This window comes from Podarcis filfolensis, assembly GCF_964270895.1.
Source record: "Podarcis filfolensis genome assembly, chromosome: 1".
NCBI classification, from domain to species: domain Eukaryota; kingdom Metazoa; phylum Chordata; class Lepidosauria; order Squamata; family Lacertidae; genus Podarcis; species Podarcis filfolensis.
Window position 1 is genome coordinate 132,292,642 of NC_139604.1, and position 22,962 is coordinate 132,315,603.

At 44.2% G+C, this 22,962-nt stretch overlaps 1 protein-coding gene across 3 annotated transcripts in view; it reads right to left on the reverse strand.

Annotated features, from left to right (window-relative positions):
* Nucleotides 1–22,962, reverse strand: part of FERMT2 (FERM domain containing kindlin 2) — an 89,651-nt gene that overhangs the window by 14,128 nt on the left and 52,561 nt on the right. For 2 of the 3 annotated variants that reach the window (XM_083612813.1, XM_083612815.1), the window contains exons 5-12: nucleotides 13,467–13,499; nucleotides 12,627–12,852; nucleotides 12,426–12,528; nucleotides 11,162–11,269; nucleotides 9,599–9,733; nucleotides 6,270–6,319; nucleotides 3,022–3,146; nucleotides 399–505 (exon numbers count right to left, since the gene is read on the reverse strand). In XM_083612813.1, the coding sequence (XP_083468939.1) occupies nucleotides 399–505; nucleotides 3,022–3,146; nucleotides 6,270–6,319; nucleotides 9,599–9,733; nucleotides 11,162–11,269; nucleotides 12,426–12,528; nucleotides 12,627–12,852; nucleotides 13,467–13,499 (887 nt within the window). The remainder of the gene's footprint in view (nucleotides 1–398; nucleotides 506–3,021; nucleotides 3,147–6,269; nucleotides 6,320–9,598; nucleotides 9,734–11,161; nucleotides 11,270–12,425; nucleotides 12,529–12,626; nucleotides 12,853–13,466; nucleotides 13,500–22,962) is intronic. The other variant, XM_083612814.1, reaches the window with a different exon arrangement.

Below are 22,962 nucleotides of genomic sequence, written 5' to 3' on the forward strand. Positions count from 1 at the left end.
ATTGTTGGTGGTGTCTAGGTTCTGGAACTCCCTCTCTTGAGGAGGCCTGCTTAACCCCTTCCCTCAAAGGCCTACAGACAAAATCACTCTGTTCGGATGGGCCTTGGATACTGACTGATTCTCAAGGGCACTGTTGTTTTGGTGTTTCAGCTGCCTGTTTTCAGTTGGTTCAAAGAAACAAATGCACCTGCAAGCAACCTGCACATAAAATAAACTGGGTGCTACAGTACCCTAGGTAACATTGCCTCCAAGTCCATAAGGCTCCATGTGCAGGGCCAGCCAGTCCCATAATTTTGTGGTTCCCTGGAGAGCCCTGCAGCGCTCACCCCCTACTCACTCTTCACAAATAAGCATGTGCAGTAGCTGCCCTGTGGCAAATCCCCACGATGCAAACTTACGTTATCACAACGGAGCCAAATTTCATTCATGCCTTCAGCCACAGGAATCAGAAGTTTGATGTTGAACTTCTGGCCAGAGATGTTGACATCAGGAGTCACCTCACACCCTACAATAAAAAAGAGCAAGGTTTTATACTCTGCATAAGGATGTGGGTGTAGATAAGAAGTGTTATACTACACGATGCAGGAAGTAGTCTGGTTTTGGGTTCAGTATTAGCAGATAAGGATCAAGGAAAGGGTTGGAATGACTTGTTCCTGGATTCCCATTTGGACACAGAGGCAGCTGTGAATGAAACTGAGGCAGGATGGAAAGCACAGAGCAAAATAATAATGGCCTACTATTCATAATAATATGGGACGCAGGTGGCGCTGTGGTCAGAAGGTCGGCGGTTCAAATCCCTGCAACGGGGTGAGCTCCTGTTGCTTGGTCTCTGCTCCTGCCAACCTAGCAGTTCGAAAGTACACCAAAAAGTGCAAGTAGATAGGTACCGCTCCAGCAAGAAGGTAGATGGCGTTTCCGTGCGCTGCTCTGGTTTCGCCAGAAGCAGCTTAGTCATGCTGGCCACATGACCCAGAAAAACTGTCTGCGGACAAACGCCGGCTCCCTCAGCCAGTAAAGAGAGATGAGGGCCGCAACCCCAGAGTCGTCCGCGACTGGACTTAATGGTCAGGGGTACCTTTATTCATAATAATGGCCTAATATTCGTAAGAATGGCCTACTATTCGACCACTTGTGAAGGAAAAGGGGGACGGGCAGGTAAGCCTGCTTGGACACTCCAGTCTCTGACGTGGATATCCTACCCCCAACCTTTTCATCTCAAAAGTGAGGTTTGCTTATTTTTAATTTTATTTATCCAAAAGAAAAAGAATACAGTACAAAAACACAGGAAAGGGAAGGGGAGAAATACAGCAAAAGGACCAATGCAATATATATACAAGGTACACCACAACTTCTTCAAGCCACAAAAAGTTCCAGCTGCATACATTAAAGTTGCCAAATGTCCACAGCTGCTGTTGTTGTGTCCTTTTCTTAAGTCTTTGCTGGATGCATATGGAATAAAGTTCTGCCAGGTGGCGTAAAATGCTTGTAGTTTTTCTTGCATACCCTGGATTTTATGTGCAATTTTCTCTGCTATTCCTAATGTTCAAATCTGAGAACTTAAAACACTGTTTTAATCAGTGCTGGGGGGGGGGGAACACTACTGAAATGGTGAGAATACCCCAATGTGCAGGTGGATCTTGATGAATGTGGGCACCATCTTCAGGGCTGCAGCTTTTAACACAACCCTCCTCTAGAGATGGAAGCAGTGTGATTCTTAAAAGGAATCACTTTTCTTGGAAGCAGTGAATGCAATTTTAGTCCTTTTTCAGCTCCTCCTAAAGAATTCTTTTAAAATTCAGTCAGCAGCAGCAGCTTTGTTCAAAAGCTCCCAAAAAGGTATTCCAGGCTTCCCTTCCCCAGAACACATCCTCGTAGCTATAGTCTGAGGTCATTTGGCAGCCTCTCCCCGTTTCTGCCTCAAAGGCTTTTTTTTTTTAAAAGGATGTCAGCCATGCCTGTTTCACAACCCTCCAAGCTGGAATACTTTACTGCTGAATATAAGCAGAGCTGGTAGCCTTAGGAATGTCAGATGCAGCAGAAATTCCTTGCAAATGGTATCTGAATAAATGTCTCTGCATACTAAAAGGGATGGGGGGGTGCTTAAAACCAGGAAATGCTATTAGATAATAAAATAGCTTAGTTTTGATTAGACAAAGTAGCACTGATTTTGTTTCTCAAAAAGTTTGTTTTTCTCTCATGTCTTCTAAAAGCTCCTCATTGCAATTTGCTTTACCCTTTACGTAGTTAATTTGGGAGCATACATATTGCGTTATGATTATGATTATTATCTCCCCTTTTCCTGACAGAGATAGAAATAAGAACAGCTAAAGTCTCTCTCTCTCTAATTTACTTATGCAGAATGAAGCCTTGCTTTCAGACCAGCAGCAGAACATTCTGTGGGGTCTCTGCTTGTCACAGCCACACGTACAAGGGTTTGTTTGTGGCAGATAAAGCAGTAGCAAGCATGCTTGGGAAATGGGGACACAGCCATGCTATTCTACCCCATGAGCCAACTAAACCCTCTAAAAGTTATTAATGTGGCACAATGGCCAACGTAGCTTTCATCAATTCTGACAGCCCTCTTCCCTGCCTCCAACAAAACAGTACGACATGACAGAGGGGTGAAGCAGCTGCTGAACGGATCTCCCAGTGGGATGATATTGCATGACAAGCAAAAAGGAATGTTTATGTCCTTGCTTGGACCAGGGTTCTTCTGCCCATCTAGGTAGCAAAAAAAACAGCTTGATCACTTTTATTTAAGTGCTGCAGAATTTAAAAACAAACAAATGAACCATGAATGCAACACTACAGGTGAAATGGGAAGCGGTATACCAAAATTGCATGTATTCCCTGACTGCCAGCCACATCCCCCCATCTCCGCCCCCCCTATAAATGTACTCACAGAAAGTATTGCTTTGTTTTATTATGGTGTTTTCTGTTTTGTTTGACTATATTCCTCAATTCTCTTAAAAAATCCAATCGAAAAACTATTTTAGAAAAACCCTGCTTGCCTTTTCTTACCTCTCAAATTCATCTGGTGAGCTGGAGTCCCATTGGATTCTTCTTTGCTCTTGTAACAGGAAATAGATGTGTCTTTGAAGGTGCACCAGTACTGCTTGTAACCCTTCAGCGTCAGCTTCTTTGGCCTGTTAGAAATTAATATGAATATGAGGCAAAACCATGTTTGCACCCAGCATGTATCACATGCAACTCAAGTCCAAGAGTGATCTCCAGAAACTAAATCTGAAATGGTGGCAGGGTGATAACCTCCGCCTAACCATGTATAATGGTTCCCACCATTCCTGTGAAGATTACAGAAAGCCCGCAGCCTATGTGCATTTCACTTTATGTGCTTTATTCAGCTTTATGCACACAGCAAAAAACAAGAACAAAAAATGGAGGAGGGTCTCAGAAAAAAACAACTTTGGGCACCCACCATTGAACCCAATATGTTTTGAGTATGAGCAATTTTGGTTTTAGGCGCAATCCCCAGAATGGAACCCTTGGCTAAGTTGCAGGCTTATTGTATACAAAACGGACACATTGCCTTGGCTCATATTTTCATCAGGAACCAATGCTGAATTATGTGACAGAGGAATGGTATGAGCTTTCCTGCTTACATACAGATAACCATCCCATGCCAACTGGGGCTTCCATATGAATGGTCAACCATGCGGCTGCCCCATTGACTTGATATTCTTTTCTACCCACCATCTTTATTTTATTTTTTGGAGGGGAGCTCATCGGCATAAGCCTCAGTGTGAATGTGTGAAGGTACCGGTTCACACAGAAGACGACGAGATGACCCTTGGGGTCGCCTCCAACGCTACAATTCTAAGTCTCTGCAATTCTAAGTCATAGTGTGTGGTGTTGTGTTGTGTTTTTACTATTTTTTGTTGGCAGCTGCCCAGAGTGACTGGGCAAGCAAGCAAGCAAGCAAATACCTCTATATCTGCAGTTACTGAACTTCCCCTGCAACGCATAGCTATAGTCAGGTGTTGAACTGCATTTTCCAGGCTCCATCAACCGGATACCCCTCAGCTATGTTGGACTGCAAATCCCAACAGCCATGCTGGCTGGGGCAAATGGGAGTTGTAGTCTAGAAAGAGCAGGAGAGCACCAGGTTGATGAATACTGTAATATGTGGTGCAACTCAGCGGTGGGTTTTTTTGTAATCTGCATGGGCTGGCAGTGACTAGGCCCCTCACAAACCAGAGCACTCTAGGCAAAGTAGCAGCAGATTCCAGAACCCTGCTGCAGTTGTGCAGAAACTGCTTGGGTAATAAATCAACGTGGATAGGTTTCTTGGAAGGTGGGATGTTTGCCAGGTGCTGTTGCTGCTGTTTATTCTTATTGCGCTTGTGATTCAACAGAGGCATAGGCATTTGCCTCCAGTTCCTACTCTCCAGTGCAGCTTTCCGTTTTAGCACCAAACAAGCTCCTACTTCATCCCCATGCTGGCCTTTTGGCCATTTGCAAGGAGGATTGCCCATTCCACATGCCCCAAATACACACTTCCTGGTCTTTGGAGAAATCCACAGTGGGCCCAGCCTGATATTTTTTCTTCTGAATACTGCTGCTCACTTAAAAAAACAAAAAGCCAGATTTTAAGCGCACTCTTTTTCTAGGGCATTGTACTCAAAAGTGTTTAGCCTGTTATATCCTTGCAACAACCCTGAGGGCTAAGTTTAGCAGAGAGCATACAACTTGCCACATCACCCAGCAAGTTTCACAGAGAAGGGGCCGTTTGAAGCCGGGTTCCCCTCGTCATCTAAATCCAACATTCTGCCAGCACCACGCTGGCTTCCACTTTAAAACTGCAGCTCTCTGATACGTCTCAGGTTGCCTGATGGTGTTTACAACGAAAGGAAATGCCCAGGAAACGAAAGGGAAAGGCAGTTCAGCGTCTCCCCACCCCACAATATGAAAAGAATCGGGGTGGGGATGGAGAAGCAGCTACCTATAACACACCGCAAGGATGACTAGGACTTCCTAGGGACCACTGATAGCCCAGAAAGCAGCCCACGTTTTAATGTGTTGCCTGGCAAACAACTGTTCTCCACTTCCTCTACATACCTCGCTATATTACACATACAACCAATTCCTGGATTCCTGTCATGTCCAGAGTATGGTGGGTATTAGCTTGCAATAGACGACTAAGGCTGCCAAGACATTAGTCAAAGTCCAGACACAACTGTTTCCAGTTTCCACATGCCCTGATCCAAGATAATGCTCTTCCTCCCCCCCTCCAAATAAAAAGCCTTATTTAAAAATCAAAATAAATCTGACTAAAGAATAGCACAGCTAGCCTAAAGCTGGTGTTTTCTGGCAGCTTAAATAGAGCAAACTGGCTGGAATCAAGCTTGTTTATTATCCATCTATGTGCTCATGAAGCCCAAGGAAGGTACTGGAGTGATATTTCAAGCTACGCAACAGTCCCTAATTTTAGGACAGCTGGGATGGCTGCCAGGGTGAACTCCATCACAGAAAACATTTCAGCACCAGCTACTGATCTAAGGAGTAGTAAAGGACCTGAACCAGTTTTAATATCTAAAACGTAAGATGCTGGGTCTCAAACCATTCTGCAGTTCTTATCCTCCAATATGAAAGCCATTGGCTGCATCCAGTGCTATTCCCAATTTAGAGCAGACCCACTGAAATGAATGGAAATGACTCATGGAGGGCCATTAATTCAAATGGATCTACTCTGAGTAGGACCAGCATTGGATTCAACCCATAAATTCGAACAATGGGTCACTTCACGCACAGACATATGTACAATTCTGGCATGATTTATTTAGCACTGAGGGATGGATTGCAGGTACCAAATCAATCACCACAACTAATGTTTTCGTACACTTCAAATCACTTAATTTCCCAAAGTGAAGTACACAAGTACAGTATGTGAACCTGATCAGTGTGCAGAGATTAGCTGCGGTTATTATTGCATAGCTTGAAATATTACTCCAGTACCTGTCTTGGACTTCATGAGCATAAAGATGGATAATAAACATACTCAAAGATACTCTTAGTTGTCAAGCCCTGGCCTGGCAGTGAAAATAAATCCAGGGGCTGAGTGCATAAGATGTTTAAGCCATCTGTAACATTAAAAAAAAAATCTACCTCCTATATATGTGGTAGAAGCTGCTTCAGGTTTCAAAGCCAAGCAGAGGGAGCCCCTAGAGATTCTAGGAAAGAAGCACTGCAATTTTTATCATTAAGGTTTGCTGATCTTTGCTGCACTCCCAGGATTTCCAGCCAATACTTACTTGAAGACTTTAATGAAGTCGGCAAGCTCCGGGATCGAAGTGATGTCACCCTGAAAACAAGACATCAGCCATTGTGTGTTTCATGTGCCAGAAACAAGAATCAGTACTGGGAGGGGAAATGCTTTGGGGACAGCAATTCAGCTTATTAAAATGCTTGCAGGGTTGCTTCAAAAAGGCAGTATCCTTGCTTGAGGAGGAAGAACAAGAAAAGACCTGATTCAATTAAAAAAACAATTATAGCAACAAAACTTCAAGGACTTTCTGGCTATGGATGGCCAGCTAGAAAACTGTTGTTTTAGATCTTTGGAGAGGCTAAATGGTCTGGTTTTTTTCAGATGCTTTCAAACAAGAAAGACAGGCTCCTATTTAACTTTCCAGTGCAGTACAGTATTATATTCATACCACTGAGCCTAGGACTTGGCGATCAGAAGGTCGGCGGTTCAAATCCCCGCACCGGGGTGAGCGCCTGTTCAGTTCCAGCTCCTGCCAACCTAGCAGTTCAAAAGCACGTGCAAGTAGATAAATAGGTACCACTCCAGCGGGAAGGTAAACGGCGTTTCTGTGCGCTGCTCTGCTTTCGCCAAAAGTGGCTTAGTCATGCTGGCCACATGACCCGGGGGAACTGCATAGGCTCAGAATAATTTTATTTATGCATACCGAGTCCATGTTAAAATATTCTCTCTTGCCTTTTAAAACAAGATCATGGCCTGTTCAGGTGATGTGCCTAAGGGGAAAATCTCATTGTGTGTAGAAGGTCTAGGGTTGCATGTGGTGGTCCCATGTGGCCCAGGCCTACTAATTTAGCCCCAGTCCTTCTTTATTGGAGCAAGGAGGGTTTGAAGTGGGCCTTCTGCCTGCAGCTGTAGAAGTCTCTGCTCAACTGGGAGCCCCTTTGGAACTTCTCTGCTCAGCATGAAAATGTCTGGGATAGGTGGGCAGGGATGCAAACCTTGGGGGGTGGGGCCAGCATGTTCTACTCCATGCCCCCAACACACTGATATATCCTCTTCAGGCATTAATGCCTGAGAAGGACTCATGTGGGAATCTAGCAAAAAAGCATAGACCATTCCTGACTGAGGTCAGCTCCCCACAGCTGATGACTGTCTGTAATAGAGTGAACCTTGCTTTGCAACAGAATGGCAGCTGTGCCTGCAAAGCTATAAATGACTTCCAATCCACTCCTCTGCCCTTGGGCACCATACGCAGCTCCTTCTCTTTCAGCTGCTGAGGAATCAGAAGCTCAGGCCAATAGAATCCTGCCTTTACTGGAATGGGCATTCCTCAAACTTGCAGAACTGAATGGACACAGATTCCAATGGCTCTTGCATTTCAAGACAAAGGCATTCCAGAGTTGCATGCAGAGCTTTGCTTAGCCAACAGCTAATTTCCTTTCCCCATCTGTCCAAATATGCACATGCTTCTGTAGGAAGAGTTCTCAGTGTCTGAGATGAGTCTTCCCAGTGGAGGCAGTAACTTTACAGCAACAGAAAGAGCAGGGATCATTTCAAATGAGTCTTCAGGAAAGCACGTGCCTGCATTTAAATTGTATCCTCCGATAAAGAACAAACTATTGAAACTCAGCAGTGAACCGATGAACTGGGTGAATGGTTCAGTGCCTGATTTAGGGCAGTGCAACTAGTTCCCCCCCACTGGGTGCCAAGTCGAAGGGGTGCCCGCCTTCTTAAAGCCTGGTAAGTGCTTGCCCTGCTTTGGGAAGGAGGTGGGAGGGCTCTAGGATTCTGCCAGAGCCCTTCTGCTTCCTTCCCAAAACTCGCTTCCCCAGCTTGGGGAAGGCAGTGAAAGGGCATCACATTTTGGCTTCGCTCAGGGCGCTATATTACCATGGATGCCTGGAATTCCTTATCATCTTGCCACATCATCCAGTTTTTGTGCCTCAGATTACTCAACAAGAGGAACACTATATGGTGAGCTCCCCATACCCCACATTATTTAGGTATTATGTTGATGTCTCTGCACCTCTCTGTCATTTTTCTTTTGATTAACTGCTGCAAGTCAATAGGTAATGACTTGATTTCCGCTGCACTTTGCTTGTTTCTCCTTGCCTGGGCCTCTCTAAGAGACCCCAGCTCTTTGCACTGATCCGTCTGGCCCAATGCCCGAGACAAGAGTGAGTCCCACTTAACACTGCTCAGTTGGCATTTAAGTTGCTTGCTGGAAAGAAATGGGGAAAAGGAAAGAACCCCTGCGCTAGGACAGAAAAGTTTAACAGGTATGCTCCATAATCGAAAGAGGATGAAATCCTTACATCATAGGCAGCAGGGCTAAATGGGTAACTTCCATTAAAACTTCTGCAGATTCTCCTGTGTTACACAGTAATCTTGATAACTTTCCTCTGATTTATTTACACATTTTAAAAGGCTGAGATGAGAGACTGAACCAAGTTGAAAGATAGGCAACATCAAAGACTTGTGTTGCATCCCAGCATAAGCAATCATGTAAAAAATTGTGTATGAGAGCAGGATGCTTATCTCTGGAGGGTGAAATCTGTAGTTCCAGAGACTCTGCAACCTATGAACAATCCAAGTTGGTCCACAAGGGATGTGCTTGGCAGAACGACCTGCTTGGGATTCCTTGGCAGTGTCGGGTTTCTCAGAATAAGCACTCTTTAATGACGCTGGGCTGTATAAATGAACCCAAAAGAGACTCGTGCTCTTGCATCAAGTTTCTGATCTGCAGTGTTTACTGTGAGCAACATAATTCCTAGGTGCAAAAGTCTCCTGCGCAAGTTTCACTGAAACGAATGGAGTTGTGCAAAAGCACGACTGGTGCAGAACTCCCACCAGTTGCACAACACTTGTGCCGGAGAAAATTTCGCATGGAATGCATTTCTGGCTTATTGCATCACAACAACAGGTCTGCAAGAGAAAGAAGAAAGCAGGAGATGTCTGCTTCAATGGAGACTCTTGCAAGGGGATCCAGGGGTCTCGCTTCCTGTTCCATTCTGACAGTTTGCTAGAGGGAGCTGCTGGCCTGCTCTCTGTTGAGAGTCAGCCCATCCACTGTAGATGATCAATGATATTACAGCAGGGGTATGGAGCCCGTGGCCCTCTAGATGTCAGGGATGATGCAGCAATATCTGGAGGAACACATGTTCCCATCTCTGAATTAGAGTTATAAAACTGCATAGTCTTTAGCCTGTTTCTTCACTGTGGGAAGTCTGCTTCTCATTTACAGATAGAGCTGCTCTCAAAATGTTCATTTAGGTCTATCCACTCAATTGCACGTTTTCTTCCAGATTGCCAGCCCCAATGCTTTGGCAGAGATGTGCTCTTTAGGTCAAGATTGAAGCTCCCACTTCCTGCCCTTACCAGAATTGTGGATGTCTTCCCACCTTCCAGAGTAATCTCCAGGTCAGAAAGGGCAGCGTCAACTTCATCAACCTCTTTGTCACTGTTGTTCAAGTGATTTTCAGATGACATGATGGACAGTTTATTGATGTGGTACTGCAAGAAAGGAGTAAAGAGCCAAATAAAAACTACTGTAAATGAAACCACACTTCGGCTAAGAGAAGATTGCCGTAACCAAATCCTCAAAAGAACTCCCAGGGCGGGTGGGGAGGAGTAGCTTTTTCTGCAAGGTAACATTCATGCCTGACATTTTCCTGTGAAGCTACTGTGTGGAGCTTACTGTGTGGTGCTAAACTTCTTCTCCAATTGAAGTTCTCCAATTTATATTGGCAAGACCAAAAGGTACCAAAACCTTTGTGACCTGTTCAGAGCTTGGTGATCTTATAAGTGTGTGTCACTTATAAGACCAATTTTACTTTCAGAAGATGGTAAATGTGGTGCATCTCTTTACCGTCATGTTTATTCCAACTACCAATTTACAGAGGTATTTAACACTAGTCCTACTCAGAGTAAACCCCCTGAAGCTAACGGACATGCCCATGGTCTCATCTGCAGTACAAATATGAACAAGTATCAAACCACTACAAAAAGTAATGGCTTCCCCCACCCCCCCAAGAATTCTGGGGAATGTAGTTTGTTAAGGGAGCTGACAGTTGTCAGGAGACCCTTTCACAGAGATAAGAATCTCAGTGTGGTTTAGTAATCCCTCTTTCCCAGGGATGTCTGGGAACTGTAGCTCTGTCAGTATTATAGGTATCTCATAACAAGTTACCTGAAGGCCTCAAACATAAATGTTAGGCCTTACAACCTTAGGTTTTTTCCTGCACAATAGCTGTGGTCTATTTCCCACACAGAACTACAGTTTCCAGAGTTTCCTGGGGAAAGAGATGGATTGTTAAACCACTCTGAAAACATATCTTTGAAAGAGCCAGGCAGCATATCAGTAAAAAGGACAGATACAGGAGAATGCCCCCACTTGAAATAATAATTATGTGGTGCCCCCTTCAAGGGAATAAAGTGTGAAGGGGACTTGAGTTGGCATTAAATCTGTTTAAATGTGCTGTATTGTGTGTGCCAAAAATGGCAAATTGTGTCCTATTCTAGAGAAGGAGGGTAGAATGTATTTTTGGGAAACCCAGGGATTATCACCAGCTGTTTGAGAGGCTCAGTGCCAGAATCCTGTGGTTCAGTAACCTAATGTACTTGTTATTTGCTTAAAAGCCAACAAAAAAAGGAAAGATGGATACAAACATGTTTGCGAAAAAGAATCCAAATTCCTTTGCTTGAGACATAACAAGGAGGAAAATTATTTTGAAATCACCTAAAAAGGTTCAAGTAAACCCTAAAAAATGGGGAAGAAGCCAAGATCTGTCAGAAAAAACCATCTAGCCACTGAAAAAATATAGGGCAAGACGCAAAGCTCAGTCAGCATGTCAGAGGCACTAATACTTTCTAGAGAAAGGTATCGTTAAGATGGCAAAAATTAAAAGTTCAGAGATTTGGACCTACAGCATCTCCACTCACCTGCAATGCTGCAAACATCATCATTTCCTCCTCTGTGCACTCTATTTCTTCCAAAAGAATAGCCCATTTCGACTGCTCATAGAGTTGGTTGATTCTGATCGCATCGTACTATGGGGACATGACCATATCATTTGTACAGGACCCTGCTTAAGGATTATAGCACATAGCTTTTTGTAATCAAGTAATAAAATCCTGTCAAATCATTAAGGCTTTTGAATGCCTTCGTTTCTATTTGCTGCATCAGTCTGAAATACCAAAGAAAACTTCCAGCCTACTAGGGAGCTAGTATACAGTATCTCCAGCCATTAGTCACCCCCACTGCTATAAAGGAAAGACATCACAAAGAAACCAGCTATCCTAAATCTGCTCAAATTGTTTGCCCAATCCTACACATTTTCCAGCCTCATTTGCAATTAAGCCTTTTGTCTTTGTTCTATCAACACTGCTTAACTAGTGATGCTTCTAGATATAAGTAGGATGAATTAGTGTCACCAAACAGTCATTCATTACCTAACAGTTCTGCAAAAGTTTGAGCTGGGTTGCCCATTAGATTATGACTGTTCCAGTTTCCATAAGGTAGGCATGTCCAAAGTCCGTTTTGGGGGCCTAACCTGACCCGCCAGTCGGTTTAATCCGGCCCCGGTGGCAGTTTATTTCCGGGGGTAAAATCCTTTTAAAAAGCTCAACAACTTTGGGGTAAAATCATAAAACAACTTCAATCCTAAAAAAAGAGCAACAACTTTGGTCGGCCTTTCGCTTCATCAAATCTGGCCCTCTTTGAAAAAAGTTTGGACACCACTGCCATAAGGAGAGGGAGCCCAGCAGGTAATACCTTTCCTAGTCTTCCTGAAGCCACAAGTTTTTGTTTGTCTGATTCAAAATCACTCTCTGTTTCCCCCCGCCTTGCCTTCAGTTATACCCCCAAAGGGTCAAAATTCATTGCTAGCCTGAATATTGGAAAAATAAACATTTAATTTTCACAAGACACATACCAAATTATTCCACTAGCTTAATTAAATCCATATGCAGAATCAGTGTTTCCTCTCTAGAACATGAAGCGCAACCGTGCTATTGGTATGGATTCAGCTTCTAAGCAGGCAAGAATTGCAGAGCCGTGGAGCCTGTGCAGTATTACTGGGTTTAGAACACTTTGGCTCCTTTCCCCTCCTTACAGTACACGTGTGTCATGCATGCCCTTTTCTGTCTCTCCATCACAGACACTGAAAATCCTGCAGAAGACATCCCAGCACACATAGCATTATACCTTAGGATTCAAATCAAAGAAGCTGTAGTACTTAAACCGAAGAAGTAAGGCTTCGTTCTCCTTCACATCCTGCTCCATAAGTGACCTTGAAGAATCCAGCCACCTGCCAACACACAAAGAAAGTGCTGGCTTAGTCATTTCAAATGTTGGGTTTTTTCTTCTTCAAAATATAAGCTGCTTAAATAAGCTTTTAAAACCTACCCCTGGTTGATCTTGGCCTTATCCAGAAGCGCCTGTGGTTTATACATTTTGGCTAAGATTTCTGGGGAGGTGATGGGCTGGCTGACGGCAAGAATACCTGGATTCCCTTCTGATAAAGCACTATCTCCAAACCAAGCTGAAGTTGGCGACAAAGGGCTCCCATCATGTGAATCGTAAGTTGGCGTCATGGTTTTGCTATAAAGCCCCGGGCTTGAATAAATGCTTCCTAATTTGAGAGAAGAGAATTAGAACAAAGTTATCATTAGAATAAAAGATAGCATTTTGTTTCACTGAATGAAGAACAAATAGACAAATAGTCAAGCGAAGAGTTCCGCAAAGAAATTTATGTGTGCAAGGAGCAGGGAGCACATGAGTTTGAGTGACAGGCAAATTTTGCTCCCATTTCCAGCATATCACAAAAAGCAAGAACTTGCATCTCAAGATGCTCACTGGAGTTCATACATTTCCCCATGATCTGTGAATCTGTACTTCACATTATCATAAAGCAGATACTGCTTGCAGGAGTGTAAGTAACTGATGCTTCTAGGGCTCTGCTTCTGATATGATGTTAAAATCAAAACTGTATTTTGATTTAATATTACTAAGCCACTTTTCCAACAACATGGTCAAACTCAAAGCATCTCACAACAATATCAATATCCTAAATAATTGTTCAATGGGAAAAGACGACCCAGAACCGAATTTCCATGCTTTGGAAGTAGAGCAAAAAACTAAGAACGTCCTGTAGCATGAGGATTTTCAGACTCGTGTAGATGAGAGGTAGGAAAACAGTCAAAAGAAAAGTCGCAGGAGATGAAGTCCTACCCACATGGGGCTCACCTTTCACTGGGCCGATGTAAAGAACATCAGAGCCTACAGAGAAGGAAAGAAAGGAAGTCAGAAGGTAAGATGAAGATGCAGAAAGAAGCAGAAATAAGAATAGCAGGGGTGAAAAACAGGCAGGGGTGAAAAACAGGCAGAGATGTTCAAGGGTGCAACTGAGCACATGACACATGTGAAGAGGTCTGAACTGTACACCGGATGGCAGGGGAAACAGTAAAATAAAGCCTACGGGCAGTAATTTTATTATGGCAATGTGCATCAAGTGACAATGCAAAACAGCAGAAATCTAAAAGATCAATAGTATACACCTGTAACAGTGTTTTTAGCACCAAGCGCCCATGTTGGAAAATCAGTGCTGTGAAATTAGAGCAGACTGTTGTCAGGCTGGGTAAGTCCATTTCCACCCAGTTCTCCAGGAAAATGAGGACTTGGCCAAGATGAGCAGTATTACTTCTATCTGACAAGGGAGGAAATACAAAACTCCTGCTTCGTCATCTTTTGCCTATACACACAATGGAAGGAAATGAAGTAGTCCATTCATTACTTCTCTTGCTTGGCAATTATCTCAGTGCTTTTGCAAACATTATCCAGAACACTGGAAAGTGGAAATAGTTTTGCCTTTTCTTCTTCTTCTTTTTTTACTGAGCGACTGGGTAAGAATTCTGCCTGACTGCTACTCTTTATAAATACCAAAGAAAAGGATTCTGCATCTTTTGTTTGGGGGGGGGGAGAAAGGAGAGTATGGTAAGATGCTTATTTCTAAATGTATAAAAATCCTTATATGTCAATACAGCTTTGTGCAGGGAGCCATTTGTAGCAGGTAGTTTTCACCTAACACAGAACCAACTGAGTCAATACACAGGATAGCAGAACACTTGAAAAACAGACTGAGTCCCCCCCCCCCCACTTTTTCACGTAAAAGCTGCACATTGCACAGAAACTCTCTGTGTGAAACAAAAATGATGAAGTCACGGCATGAGGACTTTACCACTTCAGAAATGAGTATCTGAAGCAGCCCTCACAGAAGGCAGTAAAAAGTTTTCCCTTTCTTGGCTGAACTCTGAGAAACAAATACGGCTGCCTGGATTTCAGCATGCGGCTCCCCAGGCTCAAAACCAACTCTTCTTAAAATAGTTCACGAGAGTCTAAGCTGCACAATCTCTTTGTGGTGAGCTTCTTATAACCTCTTGCTATACATGTGTTGCAAGGCTCATTCTTCAGAGTTTTAGAATATTTGCCATTATTCTGTGTTAAATTTAAAAGCCTGGTTTAAGCCTCCTTTTTGCAGCGACCCAGCTCCTGCTATTAGGGAGATCAATAAGGCAAGTACCATATTTTTCGCTCTATAGGACGCACCTGACCATAGGATGACCTAGTTTTAGAGGGGGAGAACAAGAGAAAAAAATTCTCTCCCTCTCTGTGCAGCGCCCCTTCAGCGAAACGGCAGGAGAAATGGAGCCCCTTCCATTTCTCCTCCCGCTTCGCTGAAGGGGCACTGCGCAGAGAGGGAAAGCTGCACAGTGCCTCTCCAGCGAAGCGAAGCCAGGAGAGCAAGAGGGATCAGTGTGCACCGATCCCTCTTGCTCTCCTGGCTTCAGGCGGCTATCCCTGAAGCCTGGAGAGTCTTGCTTCTCCTGTCGGAGGCTTTGCGTTGCTTTCGCTGAAGCCATGGAGCCTGCATTCGCTCCATAAGACGCACACACATTTCCCCTTAATTTTTGGAGGGGGAAAAGTGCGTCTTATAGAGCGAAAAATACGGTATGCACCTTAGGATAGGGGTAGGCAGAAGGTAGACTGTGATACTTCTTCTACAAGGTGGGGGTGAGAAATTTTGCCTCTTGAGACCCTTAAGGGTTGGAATTCTCTAAGTTCATTTTGCTCCCACTCAACAGAACTGAAAGCTTCACTAGACTTTCGCTAGAGTTTGCTTGGATAGTCTAGTCCAACACTAACATTAACATTAAACCTTCCTTAAATAAAGAAAATGATTCTGTTTGCAGTAGAGGATACAGGGTCTTATTAACAGCAGAAGTAGAAATTCAGAGAGCTGGCTTCCCATGTGTATCATTAAGATGGTGCTGCCACTGCTCCAATCAGTTTAAATCTATGTAATTTCTGGGTGTCCAGATTAGCTTCGGACCATTTGGAAATTTTGCACCTCCAGTCTATTGTTTTTTTAAAGTAACTTGTACTATACACTCACAACAAGCAGAATTTGAGTCAAGATTAGCCCACAAAGAGCGAATTTTGTGCCAAAAGTATTTACCGTATTTTTCGCCCCATAGGACGCACTTTTTCCCCTCCAAAAATGAAGGGGAAATGTGTGTGCGTCCTATGGGGCGAATGCAGGCTTTCACTGAAGCCTGGAGAGTGAGAGGCGTCGGTGCGCACCGACCCCTCTCGCTCTCCAGGCTTCGCGCAGATCTCCGCAAGCCGTGGGAGCCCGCGCCGGGCTCCCGCTGCTTGCGGAGAGGTGCGCGAAGTCTGGGCGCGCTAAGCTCACCTCTCCGCAAGCAGCGGGAGCCCTGCGTTGGGCTCCCGCGGCTTGCGGAGAGTTGCCTGCATGCCAAAGGCTGGGCGCGCTGAGCCCAGCGCTCCCAGACTTCACGCACCTCTCCGCAAGCCGCGGGAGCCCTGCGCTGGGCTCCCGCAGCTTGCGGAGAGTTGCCTGTTCTGGGGGCTGGGGTCGGGGGAAGCTTGGGCTTCCCCCGCCCCAGCCACGCGCCTGGGAGGGAAATAATCCCCCCCCTTTATTTCCCCCCCCCCAAAAAAAAACTAGGTGCGCCTTATGGGACGGTGCGTCCTATAGGGCGAAAAATACGGTAATAGGATAGAAGCAGTAGGGAAAAATATTCCCTCCCTCTCTCTCTCTCAACAGAATATTTTATTAATTTGTAGTAAAATAACACCGATCAATTCCAACAAAACCTGTAGATTATTGAATGCTTATATTGATCACATATAAAAAGAAAAGTCGAGCAGGGGCACTGCCTAATACTGAATCACTGGAAGCGTCTTCGAAGTCTCAGCTATCTGTGATGTGGTTTCTCCATAAGTAAGCTTGAGTGGCTGGAGATCTTATATTAACATAACTTCTATACACATAGTTCAGATATAGGGACCATACCTTACCAATATGGCCATGCTTAGTTTGACCTCTAACAACCCTTCTGTGTTGTGTAAGGGGCTCAGAAACGCCCGTTCTAACACCCAACACCTGGTGGCCTAGTAACATACACGTTTCTGTAAAGAGCTGCAAACTGCGAAGCCACTTCTGGCTTGATCTAAAAGAACCCCAAAATATATTTAGAATATGAGAGCAGCAGTGGCTGAGGACTTAAGTTCAGTATTTGTTCAGCTGTGGAGTAAATAGGCAGCAGCAGGGGTGGATTTTAAGAAGCAATGAACAGCTGAAACTGAATTTAACTACCACTAGAAGAACACACTAGTGTAGGTGTGTGGAAAGCCTTTGCTGAACTACAACTCCCATCACCCCTGGCTATTAGCCATGTATGCTGGGGCTGCTGGGAGTTGTAATTTAGCAACACCTGGACAGCCAAAATCCCACACCCACCTGCAACAGTGTTTCTTCTGAAGCATAGTTCTTATTCACTGCTGTAAATCTAATAACATGCAAGGATTGTAAACTATTTTTTTCTAACAATACTGTGAGGAAAGTCACCATTATTTTTATTTTACAGATGGAGAATACAAGCTGGGAGTGGGAGAGACTTGTTCAGCTTATAGACACCAGGGGTGAGGAATCTCATGCCTTGGGCCCAGAATACAGCCCTCCAAGCCTCTCTAGGTCCTGGACTCTCCCCCTGGAGTCCACACCCTCTGAGTGTTTTACCTGGTTGGATTCTATGAAAGGACTTTGAGTTTAGTTCCGTTGTGTTACTGAAAACAAATTCCTAGGCTTAGAATGGGCTCAGAGGCAGGCTGCTATTTAATTCTACATATGTTTTGCACTTGTCTGTGTTTTATAGAGCTTTGGATTTTAATGAACACACACACACGCACGCGCACACACGCACACACACTACATCCGTGCCTTAGGACGAAGCTGTACAAGCATTTTAAACTGGTGCATAAATTTCTCTATTACCGCACGAAGAGGGTTTTTATGCAGAACACATAAGTACGCAAGAATAGCCTGCTGGATCAGGCCAAAGGCCCATTTATTCCAGCGTCCGGTTCTCACAGTAACCAATCATATGCCTGTGGGAACTCACAAGGAGGCTCCAAGCACAGCAGCCCTCTCCCCTACTGTGGTTTCCAGTAGCGGGCATTCAGAAGCAAGGCTGTCTCCAACTGTGGAGGCAGAGAATAGCTATCCTGGCTAGTATCCATTGAGATCCCTCTCCTCCATGAATTTGTGCCCTCCTCTTTTAAAGGGTGGTGGTCATCACCGCCTCCTAGACGAGTGAGTTCTGCAGTTTGACTATGTGCTGCATGAAAAAGCCCTTTCTTTGATCTGTCCTAAGTCTTCCAACTTCCGGCTTCTCTGAATGTCCACAAGTTCTACTGTTATGAGAGGAGAACAACTTTTCTCTGTTCCTTTTCTCCACGCCACGCATAATTTTATAAGCTTCTATCATGTTGCCTCGTACTTGCCTTTCCTCTAAACTAAAAACCCAGGCAAAGGCCCGTAGCCTGGAACAGGTGTGCGATAGCACTGCAGCCTGAAGGACGACGACAACTGGAATCCAACCGCCACCAAGAAAGGCTGCTGGCATTCTAAGGAAGCCAGCTGCTTCTGCACAACCATCCTGCAGCTCACACAGGAGTCAATTCACTGTGCAACTGATTATTCCAATCTCCATTTATTTCAAGGAAGGCTGTAAAGAAGCAGTGCTTAACAGCTTGCGGCTGCAAAATGAGATGCCTATGCACAAAAACCCACCTCCCAGGTATTCCATTTCTTCCCATTTTCGCTTTAGAAATGTTCCCACTTGGAAATTAAGAGGAATTCCTCCTTGACAAATTGTTTTTCTAAAAAAAAAAAAATACAATGCTATCAATGTACACGACACTTTCTAGAGTAAAAAAAAGGTAAACAAAACAAAATAGAACAGTCTTTGTCAAAACGAGTCTTTCAAAAGCAGGCAAGTTAAGACAGACATGAGAGCAAATGCAATCACATGCTACTTGAAACCGATAGAGGTTCTTCCGCATCCTTTTCCTCTTGCAGCTTTTAAAGCAATATCCTTAACACTTTAGCACTTTGCCCTTGCTGCTACTGCATTTCATTTGGTGGCAATTCTATGTCCTTTATTAACCATTTGGAGAATTAGACCCCCATCTGCACAATACAGTCATACCTTGGGTTTCAAATGCTTCAGGTTGCGCGTTTTAGTTTGCGCACCGCGCCGAACCCAGAAGTACTGGGACAGGTTACTTCTGGGTTTCAGCACTCGCGCATGCGCAGAAATACTAAATCACGCTTTGCGCATAAGCGCCGAATCGCGATCCACGCATGTGCAGACGCGACGCTGCGTGTTGCGAACGTGCCTCCCGCACGGATAACTTTCACAACCCGAGCGTCCACTGTACATCTAAAATTGTGTCACACAACTTTAAACAAAGAGTCCTGGGAGCTGCAGCTTGTTACAGTCCGAGAGCGCTTAGGAAGACCCGCTATTCCCATCAGAGAGCTACAATTCTTGGAGTTCCCCTGGAAGAAGAAATAATAACCCACTCTTGAGAACTGTAGCTCTAAGAGGCAAATGGATTCTCCTTACACAAATTTGTGATTCTGCTTTAAAATTATAGCGCCTAGGGGTTCTTAGTTGGTGAAACTGTAGAATCAACAGCATTCCAGAACAGAGGGGCTGACCTGCAATTTGAGCAAAAATGGGTCACGGAATCTTGGCTTCCACTTCACTGCAAAGAAGGGATACTGAGAATTTGCACTTAGGGGGAAGGCTTTTTCTTCTACAGGTTTGTCTGGATCCATAGGAAAGAGTCATCCATTTTTCTCTCTTGGGGGGAAAACTAGACATTGCACTGGAGGTATGTTACCATATCCCAGCGGTTTTAACTCTCTCTCTTAAATCTGAAGCTGCTACAATCAGGAAGTGAGGGAAGTAAGGAGAGACTCGCTGCTTAAAAAACCTTCCCTCCTCCAGCCATTTTCCTCACTCAAAATCTTCTCCCCACAGACCTAACTTATTTTCCACCAACATGGGAAAAGTTACTCCTTTCTCTTCTCCTGAGTAGAAAAGCAGCTGGGTTGCATGTATGCAATTCCGGACAGAAATACAACCTTCTCTCCTCTGGTTAGGTATCCTCTCCTACAGTCCTGACAGTGGCCTCACACAATGCTTTCATTTAACAATGCTGGGAGACTTGTTTTCCTTTGTTTTCTGTGTGATATCTAGTTTGGCCCTTAATGACACTTTGCATAGCAGGTCTCATGCTGAACTCAACTGTGTTTGTCATGACACTTAGCCAAGTGCCACAATCAGTGTGTGTGTGTGTGTGTGTGTGTGTGTGTGTGTGTGTGTGTGTGTGTGTGTTCTCTCCTCCCTATTAATGAATTTTGTTTTTTGTTTTTTTAAAATCTTGCTTCTCTCTCATATTTTGAGCAAAAGCACTCTTTACAAAGCAACTAACCAATTTATTTACAATTCTGGGTTTTGTGGAGGAATGCCAAGGGCAGGAGAGGACAGACTACAAAGCAGGATTGCTAAATTGCTCCCTTCAGTTTATCTGATCTTTGAAGCACTGTGATAAAACAAAACAAAAAAGCCACAATGGTGAAGTGGGGAGGGGAGGGGAGCCAGGGTGTGATCCTTGGAGAGCAATATCCTCCCAAGGACTGAAGACCTAGTGTTGAGAAATCCTGACACCCTCACCCCCCTTATCATTAAGCAGGTCAAAGAATCCAAGCCATTAGCAACAGAAGCAGGAAAACAAACATACATAGACACACAGCGCAACTTAGAAAACAAAATTCATAAACATCTGAACTTTCACATTTTAAGATGGGGATGGACAACATTCTCCAGAATTCTTGTGTGGTCTGCAGAGACATGGCCAGAACCCAAGATTCATTCTGATGTTTAAGTAATTTTATAGAGTTCCCATTAATTGAAATCATTTTTTTCAACTCTTACAAAAATAATGATTTCTTTCCATGACCAGGATTTCCCCCTCTCCCAGGAATGACCCATATCCTACCCCCCACAGTTGAGGGTTGTCGTCTACATAACATCTCTATCGCAAGGTTAAGTGCAAAGTCTCCAGCCACTAAATAATTCAAACCAAAACAGTTATGCAATTCAGTAAGCTGCATGAAACCCAAATGTACGAATGAATACACAGCACACACATGGATGCCCCTGGTCACAGTGCATTTCTGACCTGATAGCCAGTCGTGAAAAAGTAGCTCACTCTCTGTTACCAACTGTGGCACGTAGGGAATTGGGACTGCGTGGGATTTCATTCTAGATCAACAACTCATTTTAATGAAGTCATGGCAGGTAAAAGTTCGTGGCCTTAAAATGGGTTGCAGTGGGCGGCAAGAAGGTATGTAACTGGCAAGAATGTATTTGTTATTCATTCTAATAAGCAACAGCGAAGAATGCTCTTTGGAAATGAGAGACTGGCGGGCTTGTGGCTTAATGCCAGTGGCCAAATTACTACCTTTAAATGAACTGTGTATGAATACGAGTGTATATTAAATCCTCAGGCTAACAAGGTGTGCAAGAAGGGAGTGCTGCAAAGGTAAGTTGTAGCAAACCATTCATTATCCCCCGGCCAAATCTTTAATGTTTCCCAGAATCCAATTCTAAGACTTGCTGTAACGTATGTGGAGTGGAATGTACTGTTGTCTACGGCACTCATGTCCCTGAACCAAAATTATGTGGAATGAGCAAATTTTTTAAAAGTAATCCACAATGCGCTGCTGCAAAAGGAACTGAATCTTACATAATGTCTTGGGGTGTGCAACAAATTGACATTCTCCTATCTGCATAGCAACTGTGAGCAGGTGCTGTGTGTGCGTATTTACCCCTTGCTCTTCCGCACAACCCTGGCCTGATTACTGCATGCCAGAACACCTCCTCATCCCTTGTCCACAAGTGGGGGTGGTGAAAAATCAGCCTAGGACTTGCTGATCAGAAGGTCAGCGGTTCGAATCCCCGCGATGGGGTGAGCTCCCGTTGCTCAGTCCCTGCTCCTGCCCACCTAGCAGTTCGAAAGCACATCAAAGTGCAAGTAGATAAATAGGTACCGCTCTGGCGGGAAGGTAAATGGCGTTTCCGTGCACTGCTCTGGTTCGCCAGAAGCGGCTTACGTCATGCTGGCCACATGACCCGGAAGCTGTCTGCGGACAAATGCCTGCTCCCTCGGCCTATAGAGTGAGATAAGTGCCGCAACCCGAGTCGGCCACGACTGGACCTAATGGTCAGGGGTCCCTTTACCTATGCAGCATTAGTGAGGGACTCAAGCATGTTTTACTCACATGGCTCGCTTCCTCCATGAATTTGCCTAATGCTTGAAAAAATAATAATTTAAAAACAGAACAAAACCCACTGCTGCTCACCACCAGGTTTCCAGCCAGGCAATCTTCCACCCAGAAATTGGAACAGCTGTGATGGGAGATCATGGATGAGGTGATTACCCAGAGCTGCAGCTCCGTGGTACAAGATTTGCACACAGAAAATAGTTCAGCCTCCAGGTAGACTGCACTGGCTGGTAGTGGCTCTCTAAGGTTTCAGACAGGGACATTCCTAGCCTGCTGGGGATTGTACTTGGGACCTTCTGAATACAAAGCACATGCTCTACAGCTGAGGTACAGCCCTCCCCTATGGAGAATACTATATACAGAAATAGGTTTTAAAAACCAAGGAGAGAACCAATCATTCTAAACAATGATGTCTAAACAATCAATAGCCAGTTTTAATTACACTGGTAACCTACTCAATGGACTTGAGGCAGGTAAGAGCAATTCTAGATTAACAGGTAGGGTTGGTTTGGGTTTTTTTACTTGTCTAATAGTAAAAATGTGCACAGGGGAACATGAGGAAAATGAAGCAAGAGGGGGAAGACATGAAAGGAGAACTTTTCAGAAAGAAAACAAACTAATCACTGTTCTAATACACAGACTAGTTTTGCAATTCCCCTTCCAAAGCACTCCCATTCTCTCAAAATAGGGTGAATTTCAGGAAACTATGCAAGGCATATGTTTTAAATTCTCACAACAGCATGTAGGGACTGGATCTCTTGTAATTTTAAGAATTTTTTTAGTTTTAATTATTTCTTGGAAGGATAATGCACGCTGGAAAGCTCTATGATGCTATCTTTAATTATTTATGCACGCTCAGAAGCATGGGGACAAAGGAAGAATATCGAGATGTAAAAACCTAATTGTGGTTGGTGACACAATGGCAGGAGTCTGTCCTATTGATTTCTGACTTCCTAGCAAGCATGCGGAGCCTTACTCACTTGAAGATGATCCTGCAGTAAAGCAGCAATCAAGACTAAG